Genomic DNA, 14,748 nt, shown 5'->3' with positions numbered 1-14,748 from the left:
GGCTTACAATGCTTATATATTCTAGATAGATTCCTGGGTATGAATCATATGCATTATATCTTGTCCTGTTGTTGACTGAGTCTATCTTAATTAATTTTCAATAAGAAAATTATATATATATATACTTAATTAATTTCTAGCATAAAAATTTCCAATATAAAAATTATATCTATCACTATTTATCTATCTATTCTTTTTTTTTAAGGCATTCATTTTTATTATGTTAAGTAATTAACATAAGCTTGAGAATTTTGGCAAAAGTACTGGAAACTAAAAATATTGTAGTATATATCAAAAAGAACCAAATAAAAATTCCGGAACTAAAAAATTACAGTAATCAAATAACACAATGGATGTGTTTATCAGCTGACCAGACAGCAGAAAAAAGAATTGGAAAATTGCATAATACATTAAAATAACTATTCACAGTGAAGCGTGAAAGGACAAGAGATGAAAATACAGATAAAAGGTTAAGAGACATGGAAGACCAAACAGAAATGTTAGTGGCTGAGAATATTCTACAACTGGCAAAAGTAACCAATCTCTATTTAAGCAATCTAATGATTTCCTACTGGGATCTATAAAAATAAATTTTTATCTAGATATATCTTTGTGAAACTACAGAAAGCCAAAGACTCAAGTTAAAAGATAAAGATCAAACACTAGACTATTCTTATATCTATCCATCTCTCTATCTTTTTATTTAACTGGACAGAGAGACAGAGTTGTGGAGTTGTGTTTTTTATTGGTTATTTGCTGACCTAAATAAAATGCTATATACTGAGATCCAGTTACATTAAAACATTAAGATGCAGAGTTCTTCTTTTCCCATGATGATGCAATCAATTTTTGTTTCATTGTTGAGAAACTGATAAACAACAGGTAGCCATGAAAAAAATAACTTCCTGAAAAGGTCCTTTCCTGGCTTTTAAAATAAACTGCAATGTTTAAAGATTCTCTTCTCATTTTGAATGTGGAGTTTGGCTTAGTCCCCAAAATATAAACTCCCCAAAAAATTATACACATACTACATTATGTTTCCTCTGGTTCTTAAATGCAAGTGGTGCTGGGTCAGGGGAAGCACATCCTGGTCATCACTAGAAATTGACTTTCAAACTACATGTACAATCTTTCCTCCATCTGAGTTCCACATACCGTCCAGTTGGGTAACATTACACTAACAGCAGGGCTAGAAGCAGCAGAAAGGTCACTCATCAGGCACAGGGTGGAACAGGAGGGCAGGGCTGTGAGTGTGGTAGAAAAGGTCTTGCCAATTTTTTTGAATGACCAGAAAAAATATATATCTACTCTTAAGTCTGATAATACCTATTTTGTCTCTTTTCAATTGCATCTTAATATTTTAATCTAACTGGATCCCAGTAGATAGCTATTTATATACATCAGCAAATAACCAGAAAAAGCAATTCCACAACTTTCTCTGTCCATATAAATAGATAGATAGATATAGAAACAGATAGGTGGATAGTGATATGGAGATAGACCTTCTGCTAGCATCTATTTGGTGACAAGATGTTACTACAGTTTTGAAGACTATCTTCCATAATTCCAAACTCTTTTCAGATGTCCTGCTGTATCTTAATATTAGTTAATTCTTATAATCTGAGACTACTGGTATAGATAGATGATAGATAGATAGATAGATAGATAGATAGATAGATAGATAGATGATAGATAGATAGATAGATAGACATACTTTTAAATTTTATTTTCAGGAGCATAGCAACTGCATGAATAATGGCAAGCCTGAGTTATCTGATGTCTGGGTGACAGCAGTAATGTCAAGATTGATAACCTGAATCCTAGTCTAGGATCCATCATACCATTTCACATGAATTAATATATTTAAAGGATGGTGTTTATTCAAAGAAATGACAGGTTGGTAGGGGATCATTTGAATAATACAATTCACAGAATTATTCTGTGACCTATTCCTTATAAATGGAGTAAGACATTTAAGACCCCTACAAGAAATGACTTTTCTCCTGTCATCCACTCCTAGCGGTCAAAGCGTTTGAGAAGATGCCATCTGAAGCGCACACACTGAGGTGCTCAGGCTCCAGCTATTCCACAGAGCTCCTGAACTTCTCCAAACTTCTTGTCCTCATTCTCCCAGTTCCCTTATGAATGCCTGTCTAGTGAGTGGACATCTTTCTGGTTTCTTCCACTTTAGTCTTTTTTTTTTTTTCATGAAGCCATGTCTTACTCACAGCACAGCTTCAGGAAGAAACGACCACACCCTCCGTAGGACTCAATCATAGTGTGTAGACTGTTTTGTTGCATTTGTTGATTTGTTGCCTGTTTACCTTTCTTTACCAGACTGAAAGCCACTTTAGAACAGAGAGAAGTCTTTTTATTTTCTTCTTTATTTCTGGCATCTAGTCAATGTCTGGCTCAGAGTGACACAGGAGATGGAAAGAAATTATTTCGGCAGACAGTAAGAGTAAAAGAGTCCTCACTAAAATCTCCCTTTTAATAAAAGCATCGCCCAAATCATTTCCTTTCTAAGAAAGAGCAGCCTGAAAAACTGAACTGCAGACATAGCTAAGCATAGGAAGCTTGCTCGGGGGAATGCCAGCAGCTGTGCCAATAGTAAAGGGTTACCTGGGAGCCACGCATGTTCAGCATGAAGGCTCTGTCTTCCCTTTTCTTTGTCACCACATGTACAGTAAAGAACTAGGCAAATTGGCACTGGCCAGATAGAACCCATCTGCCTAAAAAAAGATTAGGGTGGGGTGGGCAGATTTTTACATGTATGCAAATGGCACACCTAGCCATAACCTGTTTTTTGCGCCTTATGCAAAGAATACACCTGTTCTGACCAATCTTTCATGCCCTATGTAAATCAGACATCACCTCCTCAAGCTTATATATAAAACCTGTTGCATTTCACCACAGCAGAAACCCATTCGGGACCTTTGTCCCTGCAGGAGAGCCTTTTGCTCAGTTTCTTTTGCCTTTTCTTTTTTTTTTTTTTTTTTGAGACTGAGTCTCCCTCTGTTGCCCAGGCTGGAGTGTGGCGCAATTTCTGCTCACCGCAAACCCCGCCTCCAGCCTCCCAGGTTCAAGTGACTCTCCTGCCTCAGCCTCCCGAGTAGCCAGGACTACAGGCCCGTGCCACGGCATCTGGCTAATTTTTTGTATTTTTAGTAGTGACGGGGTTTCACCTTGTTAGCCAGGGTGGTCTTGATCTCCTGACCTCGTGATCTGCCTGCTTCTGCCTCACAAAGTGCTGGGATTACAGACGTGAGCCACCACATCTGACACCAAACCTCAGTTCTTAACCTTACTTCTTGTGTGTCTGCATCCTTGATTTCCTCAGCATAGAAAAAGGAACCTTGGGGTTTACCCCAGACAATGACATCCCTTCAAGAGTATTTCTGTTTTTCTGTTTCCATGTTCTTAAAACAGCTATGTTACTTTTCCACCTATATGTATCATAATTTTTTAGTTCACTTTAATTTTATTATTTTATTCTCTTTCCTTTTTTATTCTACTCTCTGTGAATCATAATCCAAAAATAGGTTTTCTTTTCATTTTTATCCTGTACTTTCTCCCCATCTCCTACCCATGCTCTGAAGAATCCATTTCATGGTTTATTTTACCCTATAGCTATTTGCTTTGCAAAAGAAGAATTCAACTAGGGGTATTAGAACTATTGTATCTTGAAAAAGTTTTTGATTACCCATGAAAGATATCTCTCCTAGTTGAACACAGACTCCAGTGTTGACCAAGTCATGGTTAACTGTTTTTAATAAAGATTTGGAGGAAACATTAAAAATTACGATTTTAATAAACAGATATGTTAGAGATAAATGATAAGTTGAAGTGTAAAAAGAGTAATGATAGCACTCAAAACTTAACTTTAGCAGTGAGAATACAAGTTTCTGTTTTCAATTCCATAGCTCATTACATTAAAATTATGAGAGACCACATTTTGGATTAGTTTATATGAAAACTTACTGAGTTTCATTTCATTTTAGTCTTAAATTGGCCTAAAATCTAAAATGGATTTTTAAAAGTATTAGTACTTTCTTGAATAATATTAATTCAAATGTTGTATTCATCGTTGCATAGATTAGGTATATGTTTTTTTACATATTTTGCTAATGTATGTGAAAGACAAAAAGAGTTATCAGGTTACCTTCAGTAAGAAATGTAGAGACTGTATTGTCCAGCTTCTTCACTGTAACATGCCTTAACTCTCCTATAGGACTTACGAGCCACCTTCTCCAGGAGTTCTTTCCTCTGAAAACTTTCATCCCTTCAATCAGTGTATATCTGGCGTCCCATAGCAGCTTTATGTATCAGAAAATTATACACTAGAAAACTCACATATAAACTTCTGAGGACCTGATGAACTCCCCGTAATAGGTAGGGATCTACCTGACCACCTACTTGATTCATCTCAGTCTCCCAATAGCAAAGCACCAGTCAGGTCACATGTTATAGATAAATGTGCAACAAACGACATAATCAAATCCAACACCACCAGTTCATTACTTATCATCTGCTTTAACCCATCCAGTAATGTGAAACTCACAATCTAATGAGTTGTCACTCTTATTTATGGTATCATTCTTAACTTTATCCTTATTATATTTTTGAGACGGGATCTCGCTCTGTCACCCAGGCTGGAGTGCAGTGGCATGATCTTGGTTCACTGCAATCTCCGCCTCCCAGGTTCAAGCGATTCTCCTGCCTCAGCCTCCCGAATAGCTGGGACTATAGGCATGCACCACCATACCCAGCTAACTTTCTGTATATTTATTACAAATGAGATTTCACCATGTTAGCCAGGATGGTCTCGATCTCCTGACCTCATGATCCACCTGCCTCAGCCTCCCAAAGTGCTGGGATTACCGGCCTGAGCCACCTCACTCGGCCTTTTTTATACATATGAGTATATATGGAGCCAGAATTCTTTCTTCTTGTAACTCACACTATGCATTGATAGCTCTTTTCCTCTCAAGCTGCACAGAATACATCTTGTTCTTCTTCTACATGACAGCTCTACAACTTCCTAAAGGCATATATCACATCCCTCTGGAATATTCTCCTTTCAAGCCCAAACATTTTTGGCTCTTTTTGCTGATGTGTTCATCTCATGATTTCTAAAATAAAGCAAATTGAACTCACCCAGAATCTTCTTGAAGTCTGACAATGCAGAATACAAGAAAATGATTGCCTGCAGTGAATTCCTGGGCATGGAATTTTATTATACAATTATAATATTACAAAATAGGTAACAATTTGTGCTGTTTTATCTTAAGAATTGTTTATTTATTTGACAGTTTTCTTTCCTCATATTTATTGGTCTCTATTGATTTTCTTGCCTTTGCTATTCCATAATCAATTCTTGCCTTAATGCTTCCTGGCAACTTATTCATTCTGGCAAAAGGTATTAAAAGAGTGACTTCATTATGTAGGAAAAAACTCTTTTCTTTTGCCCTTAAAGGAGGAAGATATAGTTTCTTTCACCAGCACCAACTGAGGTGTCTGACTCAGTTCTACCAGATTTTATCCTGAATTAATATCAAAAGAATGTCCCAGGATGGGTGTGGATCACGCCTGTAATCCCAGAACTTTGGGAGGCCAAAGTGGGCGGATCACGAGGTCAGGAGATGGAGAGCATCCTGGCCAATATGGCGAAACCCCATCTGTATTAAAAATAGAAAAATTGTCTGGGTGTGGTGTTGCATGCTTGTAATTCCAGCTACTTGGGAGGCTAAGGAAGGAGTATGGCTTGAACCTGCAAGGCGGAGATCGCAGTAAGCCAAGATAGCTCCACTGCACTCAAGTCTGGTGACAGAGTGAGACTCTGTCTCAACAAAAGAGAATGTTCCATACTCATATGACCCACCAATCTCTTTTCTTGATCTATACTCAAAGGAAATGAAATTATCACCTCACAAAGATATCTGCATTTCATGTTTATTGCAGCCTTATTCCCAGTCGTCAATATATAAAAGCAATGTACCTGTTCATCACTGGACAAATGGAATAAGAAACTGTGGCTACGCATATAATGGAATGCTATTCAACCTGAAAAAGGAGGTCCTGTCATTTGCCACAACATAAATAGGCTTGAGAGACAGTGTTTTAAGTGAAATAAGCCAGGCACATAAATAAAAATATTGTGTGATCTTATTTACACGTGGAATCTTAAAAAAAGTGCCAAATATGTAAAGAATAAAAGAAAGGTTATAAGGGTCAGGGTAGGGGAGAGAAAATGGGGAGATGTAGATCAAAAGATACAAATAGAAAAAATACAGGATAAACAAGTTAAAAGATCTAAGGTACACCATGAGCACTATAGTTAGTAATAGCGTATCATATTTAGGATTTTTGCTAAATGAGTAGATAATAACTATCTTTGCCATGAGAAGGGGCAGAATGTAAGGGGAGAATAAATAAGATGATGGGTATGTTAATTTGTTCTACTATAGTAACGTACTATAGTAAGTTCCACTGTGTGTGTGTGTGTGTGTTTGTGTGTGTGTATCTCTTATAACATCATGTTCTATACTTGATATACAAAATAAATTTGACTTCTTTAAAGAATGTTCAAGTCATCAGAATAAGTATGTGTATAGTATTGTAAAGTGTCAGCTCAAAATATAAAGTTATTGGCCCGTGCTTTAGTTTCAATATGAAGCTTTTATAACACCAATACATTTTAGAAGACATACAAGAATAATATCAGTCAAACTATAGGAGGAGGTTTCGTTGGGAGAAAGACTTGAAGATTATTATCTCTGAATGAAAAGTTGATAGACTCAGGACAAAAATCTTGGGAAAGTTTCAGTCATGTGAGCAAACTTTATCATGTTTCCCTAAGCAGAATTTAGAACAAGATCACACACCAAGAAATATCAGAACAGGGAATAAAACATTTTTAAAGTATCTCATGCACATCTATTCTCACTCTATTGTTTTTCTTTATAAGAATTTTATAAATGTAGAAACATGTAAAATAAACATTTATAAAGGATGCATTTTTTGACAATGTACATAAATTAAGAGATATGGAGAGAAATGTTTTGTATAGATGGTATAATCGTTGCACAAAAATGTAAACATACTTACTGCTACTGAATTGTGCACTTAAGATGGTTAAAATAGTCAATTTTATGTTGAGTATATTTTACCGTGATAGAAAAGAATCAAGTTTAAAGATTAACAAGAGGATATTGAGGTAAAATAATATTATGATGCATTCTCAAGTAGAGCTCAGATAATTTAGAAAAATACAGTGTATCATCACCATATGATGTGCAATATGACAATACTGAACTCAGTTTAGTTATTTAGAATCACTTAGGGAAAATTTAAATGCATTAACAGAATTTTAAGAATAAATTAAGACATGAGAGTTCATCATTTATACTAATATTTGTTTTCTTAAATGGAGTTACTCTATTATCAAAACTGTTGAGATGTTTAGCACCCTGATTTAATCAGGGTGAATTAAATATTATAATATTTTTGCTCTTGTTTAATGTTGTATAGATTATAGGTGTTTTTAAATATTTTATAACATTAACTGAAATAATTTGTATACTAAAATAATACAATATGTTAATATAAAAACATTTTAATATTTTACAAATGTTAAGTATAATAAACATAATTGTTTAATGTTTTATAGTCGGAGCTACATTTTGTGTGTTTTAAATACCATTTACTAATCATCTGAAGCATATAAATGAATGTGTCTGGATTTTAAGTCAGAGTAAATTATTTCATAGTTATGACAAAAAATTGTCACATACACTGCTTTTAAAAGGACTATTATTTCTTGGTTTATTTCATGGAATAAATGAATTTATACTGTTTAGAATATGTCAATTTATATTGTTTAGAAATAAACTTGCCATATCCACTTAGAGATGCTGGGGATGTTTGTAAAACAGCAGTATCAATGCAGAAATCTTTTTATTTTCTCATTTCAAATGAAACACACAATTATCTCTTTTTCACTTCATAAATATTTAAGCACCAGAGGTTTTGATGAGAATCTTCTTTTCAGAATTGTTTTAAGCTGCTTTCTACACTCAAATGTGGAAAGTTTCAGATAATATTAGTTTTTCAAGCATTTTATTTAATAACAGCAAATAAATCATAAAGGGAAGCTATATGGCTGGAACAAATGGAGACTATTTCTGAGAAATTGCAATTATCCTTGATTTTTGATTTACACTTATCTACCACAAGGTGATAAATTTGACAAAAAGTCTTCTTAATGGTTTCTTTGCATGAAGAACTAGTTTTCATTCTCTTAATGAAGCGCTTCATCATCCACTCTTTTCCTGCCTAGTGGTCTGAGGCCTTGTTAGTATGAAGACTTCTGTCTCCAGTGAAAATCGATGCTTCAAAAATCTATTACATAGCTTATGACAGAATTGTTTCACTGTTAGTCCTAAATAGTAAACTTATAGAAATATAAATACAAAATTATAAATGTTACATTACATATTCACATACTGTATGGTAAAACAAGCTTTTTAAAGACACTAGGATATATCCAAAGTTGACATTGGCCAAGTGAAATCAAGGGAAGTGTATTTTTTTGGATCATAAATTTGTTTGGTAGTCATTTGCCCGTAACAATTACATTCTTAACTCATTCTTCATGTTTAAATTTATCGTTCTTTGATTCTCATCTCGCTTTTTCAAGGTTAGATGTGGTTTTATCTACAGTTATTTTACCAATATTAAACCCTTAATGTTAAATGCTTAATTCTCTCTCTAAGTGAGAATACTCACTCTTATTCTGAGTATATAAACTTACCTTCTTTATAGTTTATCATTGTAATCAAGTAAGCGACCTTTCATATGCTCTTTCTTCACTAATCTCTATACACTCTCTTTTCTCATTATTTTATTCCTCTTGCCCCTGAGGAGTGTTCTGCACAAGCTGAAGAGATCTAAGAGACATGCATTGTCCGTACTTCCATTTCTGGTCAGATTACCCATTAGAGCAAACTTCAAAAAGATACATAATTATATAAGACAAAAAATAACCCATAGTGGCCCCATCTGATAAAATGAAACATTTTAGATAATTTTCCTTTATTATTTTTATATATTCTGCCTATTGTCCAAACCTCCTTAATTCCTCCGGAACACTATGCATTATAAACTTCATTGAACAATTTCTTCAACCTCTTTTTTTTTTTTCCAATTTACCCCGCTTTTCTACAAATATATATGTGATTTTTTTCACAGCTAAAAAATAGCCACAAAACTTCCTTTTAGATGATATTGTTAAATATTTTCTTATCTTTACTGCCGTATTTCTTGAAAAATCTCTTGTGTGGTAAGGTGTAATTTTTCCCTCATGCACTCACTTTTAACATTTGACAGCCTGGCCTTTGTTCTCCAAAATTCCATCCAAATCAGAAGAGCTTCTTTGTCCTAAACCACTCTGGATTCTCCTCAGCGCTGATACTCACTTCTTAATGGATAGCTCAAAGGACAGATGCTGTCCTTACTACACTCTACCCTTTCTTCAGGTTTACAGAAGGGAGTGACTCCCTGCTTTAGTCCTTTATTTTTTTGATGACTTCTGCTGCTTTTTGGCTTAATGAAGATGATAAGAAATTAAGAGAGAATGGGGGGCTCAGTTGTTAGAAAGTTATGCAGATTTTGCAGGTCCACTTTTGTTAAGAAACATTAACAGACTTTATGTTTCTAGGCAACATTATTATACAAAATTATTATTTAACATATCTCATTGGTATACAGATTTTAACACAAACTTCTTAGGAAGTATCAGTTTTAAAATGTTTAACTTCTTTGAATGCGTAGTATCTGAAATGTATAGTTTTAAAATGGATGTCGATATTTAAAAATTAATTCAGAAATTTAAAATGTAGCTTAGTTCAGTATGAGAACAATTCTTCATTATTTTAAGTTCACATGATACACCACATTAAATTCAGTTTGCTATATGATTTAATGTAGTACATAAAAACTGACAAAATAACCATCATTGTGAGGTATCTGCTCCAACTGTGACACGGAAAGCCTATTTTGATAATTGATAAGTGGCTAAGTCTCCTTAGCAAAGTATTTGGCATCCAAAAATTGATTGTTTAGAAATAGAGAGACCATTTATTTAAAAGGAAAGACAAAATATTCCATGTGCATAGCCTCCTGCCCTTCTTGTGCTACTCATATTATATTTGGATTTGAAAACTGCCATTTCTTTTTAGTTAAAAATGGGACTGGATTTGTAGACACAGGCAAACAGAACCAATGATCTTGGTATTGCAAGTTTGTTAAGTCTCTCCTTTCTTCCATTACAAGTGTAAGTCTCTATTAATCTAAATCAAGCATTCATAACCCTTATATATATAGCAACAGAAGCTCCAGGATCTTACCATGTATCGTTAAAGCCTAAAACTAAATATAATTGAACCCATCCAATAATTTTGAAATGAAAAGCTATTATAGCTGGAAGAATTTTTTTAAAGTAGACTTTTGAAAATTTTAAATAAGACAAACAGTGACTGCCAACCTAACAAATTTGACCTTTATAAAGATATGTTAAAAGGTTTATTTTACACAAAGTTCACTTAAAAGGAAATCATTCTTCAGCAGCAAGGTAAGATCTGATTTCTTTGCTTAACATGCATCGCACTGAATCTTTATGGCTGTATTAGAATATGCAACTCCCCATGCCAAGATTTAATTAAAGTTTAAATATTTGAAGGGCTGGTGATAATGTTGCTTCTAATAAAAAATTTACCTGTCTTGGGATCAATGGAGAAATAAGGTTGTCCCTGAAGAATGCTGTAAACGACTCTGGCACTGTTTCCATAGGTCGGGTCATCTGCATCTGTGGCTTTGACCTGGAGTACATATGCGCCTGGAAAATAAGACAAAATCACTTTGGCGTTTTTGTTTTACCATGTTCAAAGTCATGTCCCCTTTCTATCTGCTGGACTTGATTTTCCTTTGGAATTTCGCCTGTGTCAAGTATGCCATGAGTACATGATGTCACTGAGGATAGTTTAACCATTATAACCAAAACGTTGGGCAAGGATATAACTGTTAGTGTAAATGACGACTTTAAATATTTATTTGTAAAGCAGTGTCCATTTTCAGTAGCTAGATCATCGAACTGAAAGTCATCATGACACCTTTATTGATTGGCACGTCAAAGAAAGCATGGATACCACTTATATTAGCTCATCTGCTTACTATTGATGTTTTAATTTTATAATTAGTATATCAATAAAGAAGCTAAAAGGTTTAGGGTGTACAGAACATTAGAGGCTGTTAAATAATTTGCAATTGCAATTTAAAAATTAACAGCTACCTACTAGCATTAGGAAGCCTTTAATTAGAAAAGGAATATTTGAGAAATTGAGAAACCATAAATAATTGCAAAATAGCTACAGGAGCACTTCTTTGCCTCAAGATTGAATTAACCTAAAGATTCAGTGACATAGGAAAACACTACAAACAATCTGAATGATCTGCAGCTTTCCTATATATATATATATATATATATATATATATATATTTTTTTTTTGACATGGGTATGTTGTTTTCTTTGCTAAAAGAAGTTGAAAGGAGGTTTTCTCTGTATTTTCCTTATCTGTTCATAAGCACATTAAAATCAGTCTCTAAAAACGTTTAGAGTGAGTATCTCTTCCTAATGCCCTGCTCATTATTACTATTCTGAGTTCAGAACAAAGTGAAATCAAAGGTACCCAAATTGTAGCAAATACAATAGACAAATGTACGTACAGGTACACATGTATATCCAAAGTTATACAGTGAGTAAAACTCCCTTAATCTGTTGTAGGCGTTCAAAGTAACTGTTCTGTTTGGAGAAAATAGGATTGTTCCCTTTCATTCAATTACTCATTCAGCTTTTTCTCTAAGAGTACAAATTTGGAATAAACCATATCTTCATAAATGACTATAGAAGCTAAAGAAATGAATTAATTTTTCACTTCTACCATTTCTTTCTTTCTCTTTCTTTCTCTCCTTCCTTCCTTCCTTCCTTCCTTCCTTCCTTCCTTCCTTCCTTCCTTTCTTTTCTTTTCTTTTCTTTTCTTTTTCTTTTTCTTTTTTTTTTTGAGACAGAGTCTTGCTCTGTCACCCAGTCTAGAGTGCAGTGGCGTGATCTTGGCTCACTACAAGCTCTGCCTACTGGATTCAAGTGATTCTCCTGCCTCAGCCTCTGGAGTAGCTGGGATTACAGGCACGCAGCACTGCACCTGGCTAATTTTTGTATTTTTAGTAGAGATGGAGTTTCACCATCTTGGCCAGGCTGGCCTCGAACTCCTAACCTTGTGATCCCCCACCTCGGCCTCCCAAAGTACTAGGATTACTGGTGTGAGCCACTGCACCCAGCCTACCATTTTCTTTTAATAAAATGTTAGGGTTGTGACTAGAGTGAGAAATAATAACTTTCTGTAGATATTCAATGCCAAGACTTAACAGATGAAAAATATGTAACAGCAGCCTTTTCCAGGAAAATAAACTTTTAGATGGAACTTTTAGAGGGAATGTAGGAAAACATTATTAAGCAGTCAGGAGTGAAGGCTAATATTATCCGTCATCATCATCAACATTATCACTCTCATTAATCATAATCTGACCAATGTTTATTTCTTTTTCTTATTTTATTTATTTATTTATTTTTCTTGAGACAGAGTCTCCCTCTTTCGCCAGGCGCCAGGCTGGAATGCAGTGGCACGATCTTGGCTTATTGCAACCTCCGCCTCCCAGCTTCAAGCAGTTCTCCTGCCTCCGCCTCCCAAGTAGCTGGGACTACCCGCCACCATGCCCAGCTAATTTTTGTATTTCAGTAGAGACGGGATTTCACTATATTGGCCAGGATGGTCTCGATCTCTTGATCTCGTGATCCGCCCGCCTCTGCCTCCCAAACTGCTGGGATTACAGGAGTGAGCCACCGTGCCCGGCCCAATGTTTATTTCTATGTAACATTGGGTACCTGTATTAAAGATTCAGTAAAACTACCTTTCTTTAATGCTATAGGGATAAACAGTTTATTAAGAGTAAAGTCCTCTGGTATCTGTCTGGTAGAGGACTTTTGGCCCCGTTCCCCAGCCATGTGGAAAGGGCCTAATTCCCGATAAGGAAGGCCCTTCCTCCCCCACAGGGAGGGTCCCTTATCTCACTCTATCCTGGCCCGGCCCAAGACCAGCAACCTTCCCGCCCAGCGGCCCACTGAACCAATCACCACCCGCACCACCAGCTCTCCTACCGCCCCAGGCCCTCTGTCCCTATAAAGTCAACCGAACAAAGAAAGCGCGCGATTCCTCCTTTCCCGCTTGAGTCGCCCGGAGATCCCAATAAAGTCGGTACCGGTCACCATGCGTCCTGCCTCGAGTCTATTGAGTGCCTGCCTCCGTGGGTCGGGGTCCCACAGCCAGGGTCGCACAAGTGGTGCCGAAACCCGGGAGCGCGGGCTGCTGGCCTGGCCGCAGCCCCCTCCTCCGGCGACCCTTTTTGGATCCGACACCTCTATGCTCCGACTAAGGTAAGTTCATTTTTTTCTCTTGCCTTTCCTTCCACGTGGTGTGCACAGTAGTCCCTCCCAATCCGCCGGACCCCTCGCCTAGCATCGGCCGACCCGAGGAAGGTCCTCCGTTCCGGCTCCAGGAGCCCCTCCGGGAACTGCCAGACAGGGGACGTCCTCTCTGACTCTTCCCTCCGTTAATTCTCTAGGTATCTGCGGTGCAAGGGGGACGCCTCTTCCTGCATCTACCCAGCCGTTGGCAGGGAAATTACTGCTGTGCACGCCATGGGTAACGCGGAGTCTAAAATACCCCCTAACTCCCCTCTTGGGTGTTTATTGCGAAACTTCTCCAAATTGGGATACTCGCAAACCCCGAGGTGAAAGAAACTCATTTTCTTGTCTCAAGCGGCATGGCCCCAGTATCAGCTCGATAACCAGTCACATTGGCCCCCGACTGGCACTTTCAATTCCAATATCCTTCGTGACCTTGACAATTTCTGCCACCGTACAGGCAAAGACCGCGAGGTGCCTTATGTACAGGCTTTTTGGGATCTCCGTACCCACCCGGACCTTTGTTCCACTTGCTCTACACACCAGGTTCTTTTAGCCCAAGTTCCTCGCAAAAATTCCTCCACTATTTCTATTACTTCTCCCCCGCCTTACTCAAAGCAGGAGGAACTGCCTGACCATCTCTCGCCTCCCGCCAACCCCAGCTGCCAGCTACCACCAGTCGTTAGCCCTTCCCCCACTCCCCCCACGCTTCCCGCCTTAGAGACTCCACCTCCCTTTGTTTCCCCAGCGGCCGCCCCCTCCGCGCTTCCTGCCTCAGAGGCCCCACCTCCTCTTGCTTCTCCGGTGGCCACTCCCTCCGTGCTTCCCGCCTTGGAGACTCCACCTCCCTTTGTCTCCCCAACGGCCGCTCCTTCTGCGCCTCCCGCCTTAGAGGCCCCACCTCCTCTTACTTCCCCAGTGGCAGCCCATACCCACTCACACCAGCCCACTCTCCTGGCACCGCTTCGCGAGGTGGCTGGGGCGGAAGGTTTGGTTAGAGTGCATGTCCCCTTCTCCCTCCAGGATCTGTCACAAATCGAGCGCAGGCTCGGCTCTTTTTCAGCTGACCCCTCTACTTACATCAAAGAGTTCCAGTACCTCACCCAGGCTTACAGCCTTACTTGGCACGATATACGTGTCATCTGCACTTCCACCCTCACTGCCGAGGAACA

General features: G+C 37.5%; 1 protein-coding gene across 1 annotated transcript in view; it reads right to left on the bottom strand.

The window, feature by feature from the left end:
- Positions 1-14,748, bottom strand: part of CDH12 (cadherin 12) — a 498,310-nt gene that overhangs the window by 90,976 nt on the left and 392,586 nt on the right. The window contains exon 5 of the mRNA XM_017524645.2: positions 10,775-10,894. Within this exon, the coding sequence (XP_017380134.1) occupies positions 10,775-10,894 (120 nt within the window). The remainder of the gene's footprint in view (positions 1-10,774; positions 10,895-14,748) is intronic.

This window comes from Cebus imitator, unplaced genomic scaffold (assembly GCF_001604975.1).
Source record: "Cebus imitator isolate Cc_AM_T3 unplaced genomic scaffold, Cebus_imitator-1.0 Scaffold35, whole genome shotgun sequence".
In the NCBI taxonomy this organism is placed as follows: domain Eukaryota; kingdom Metazoa; phylum Chordata; class Mammalia; order Primates; family Cebidae; genus Cebus; species Cebus imitator.
Note: the sequence above shows the minus strand (reverse complement) of the source record. Positions and strands in the feature narration are given on the sequence as shown.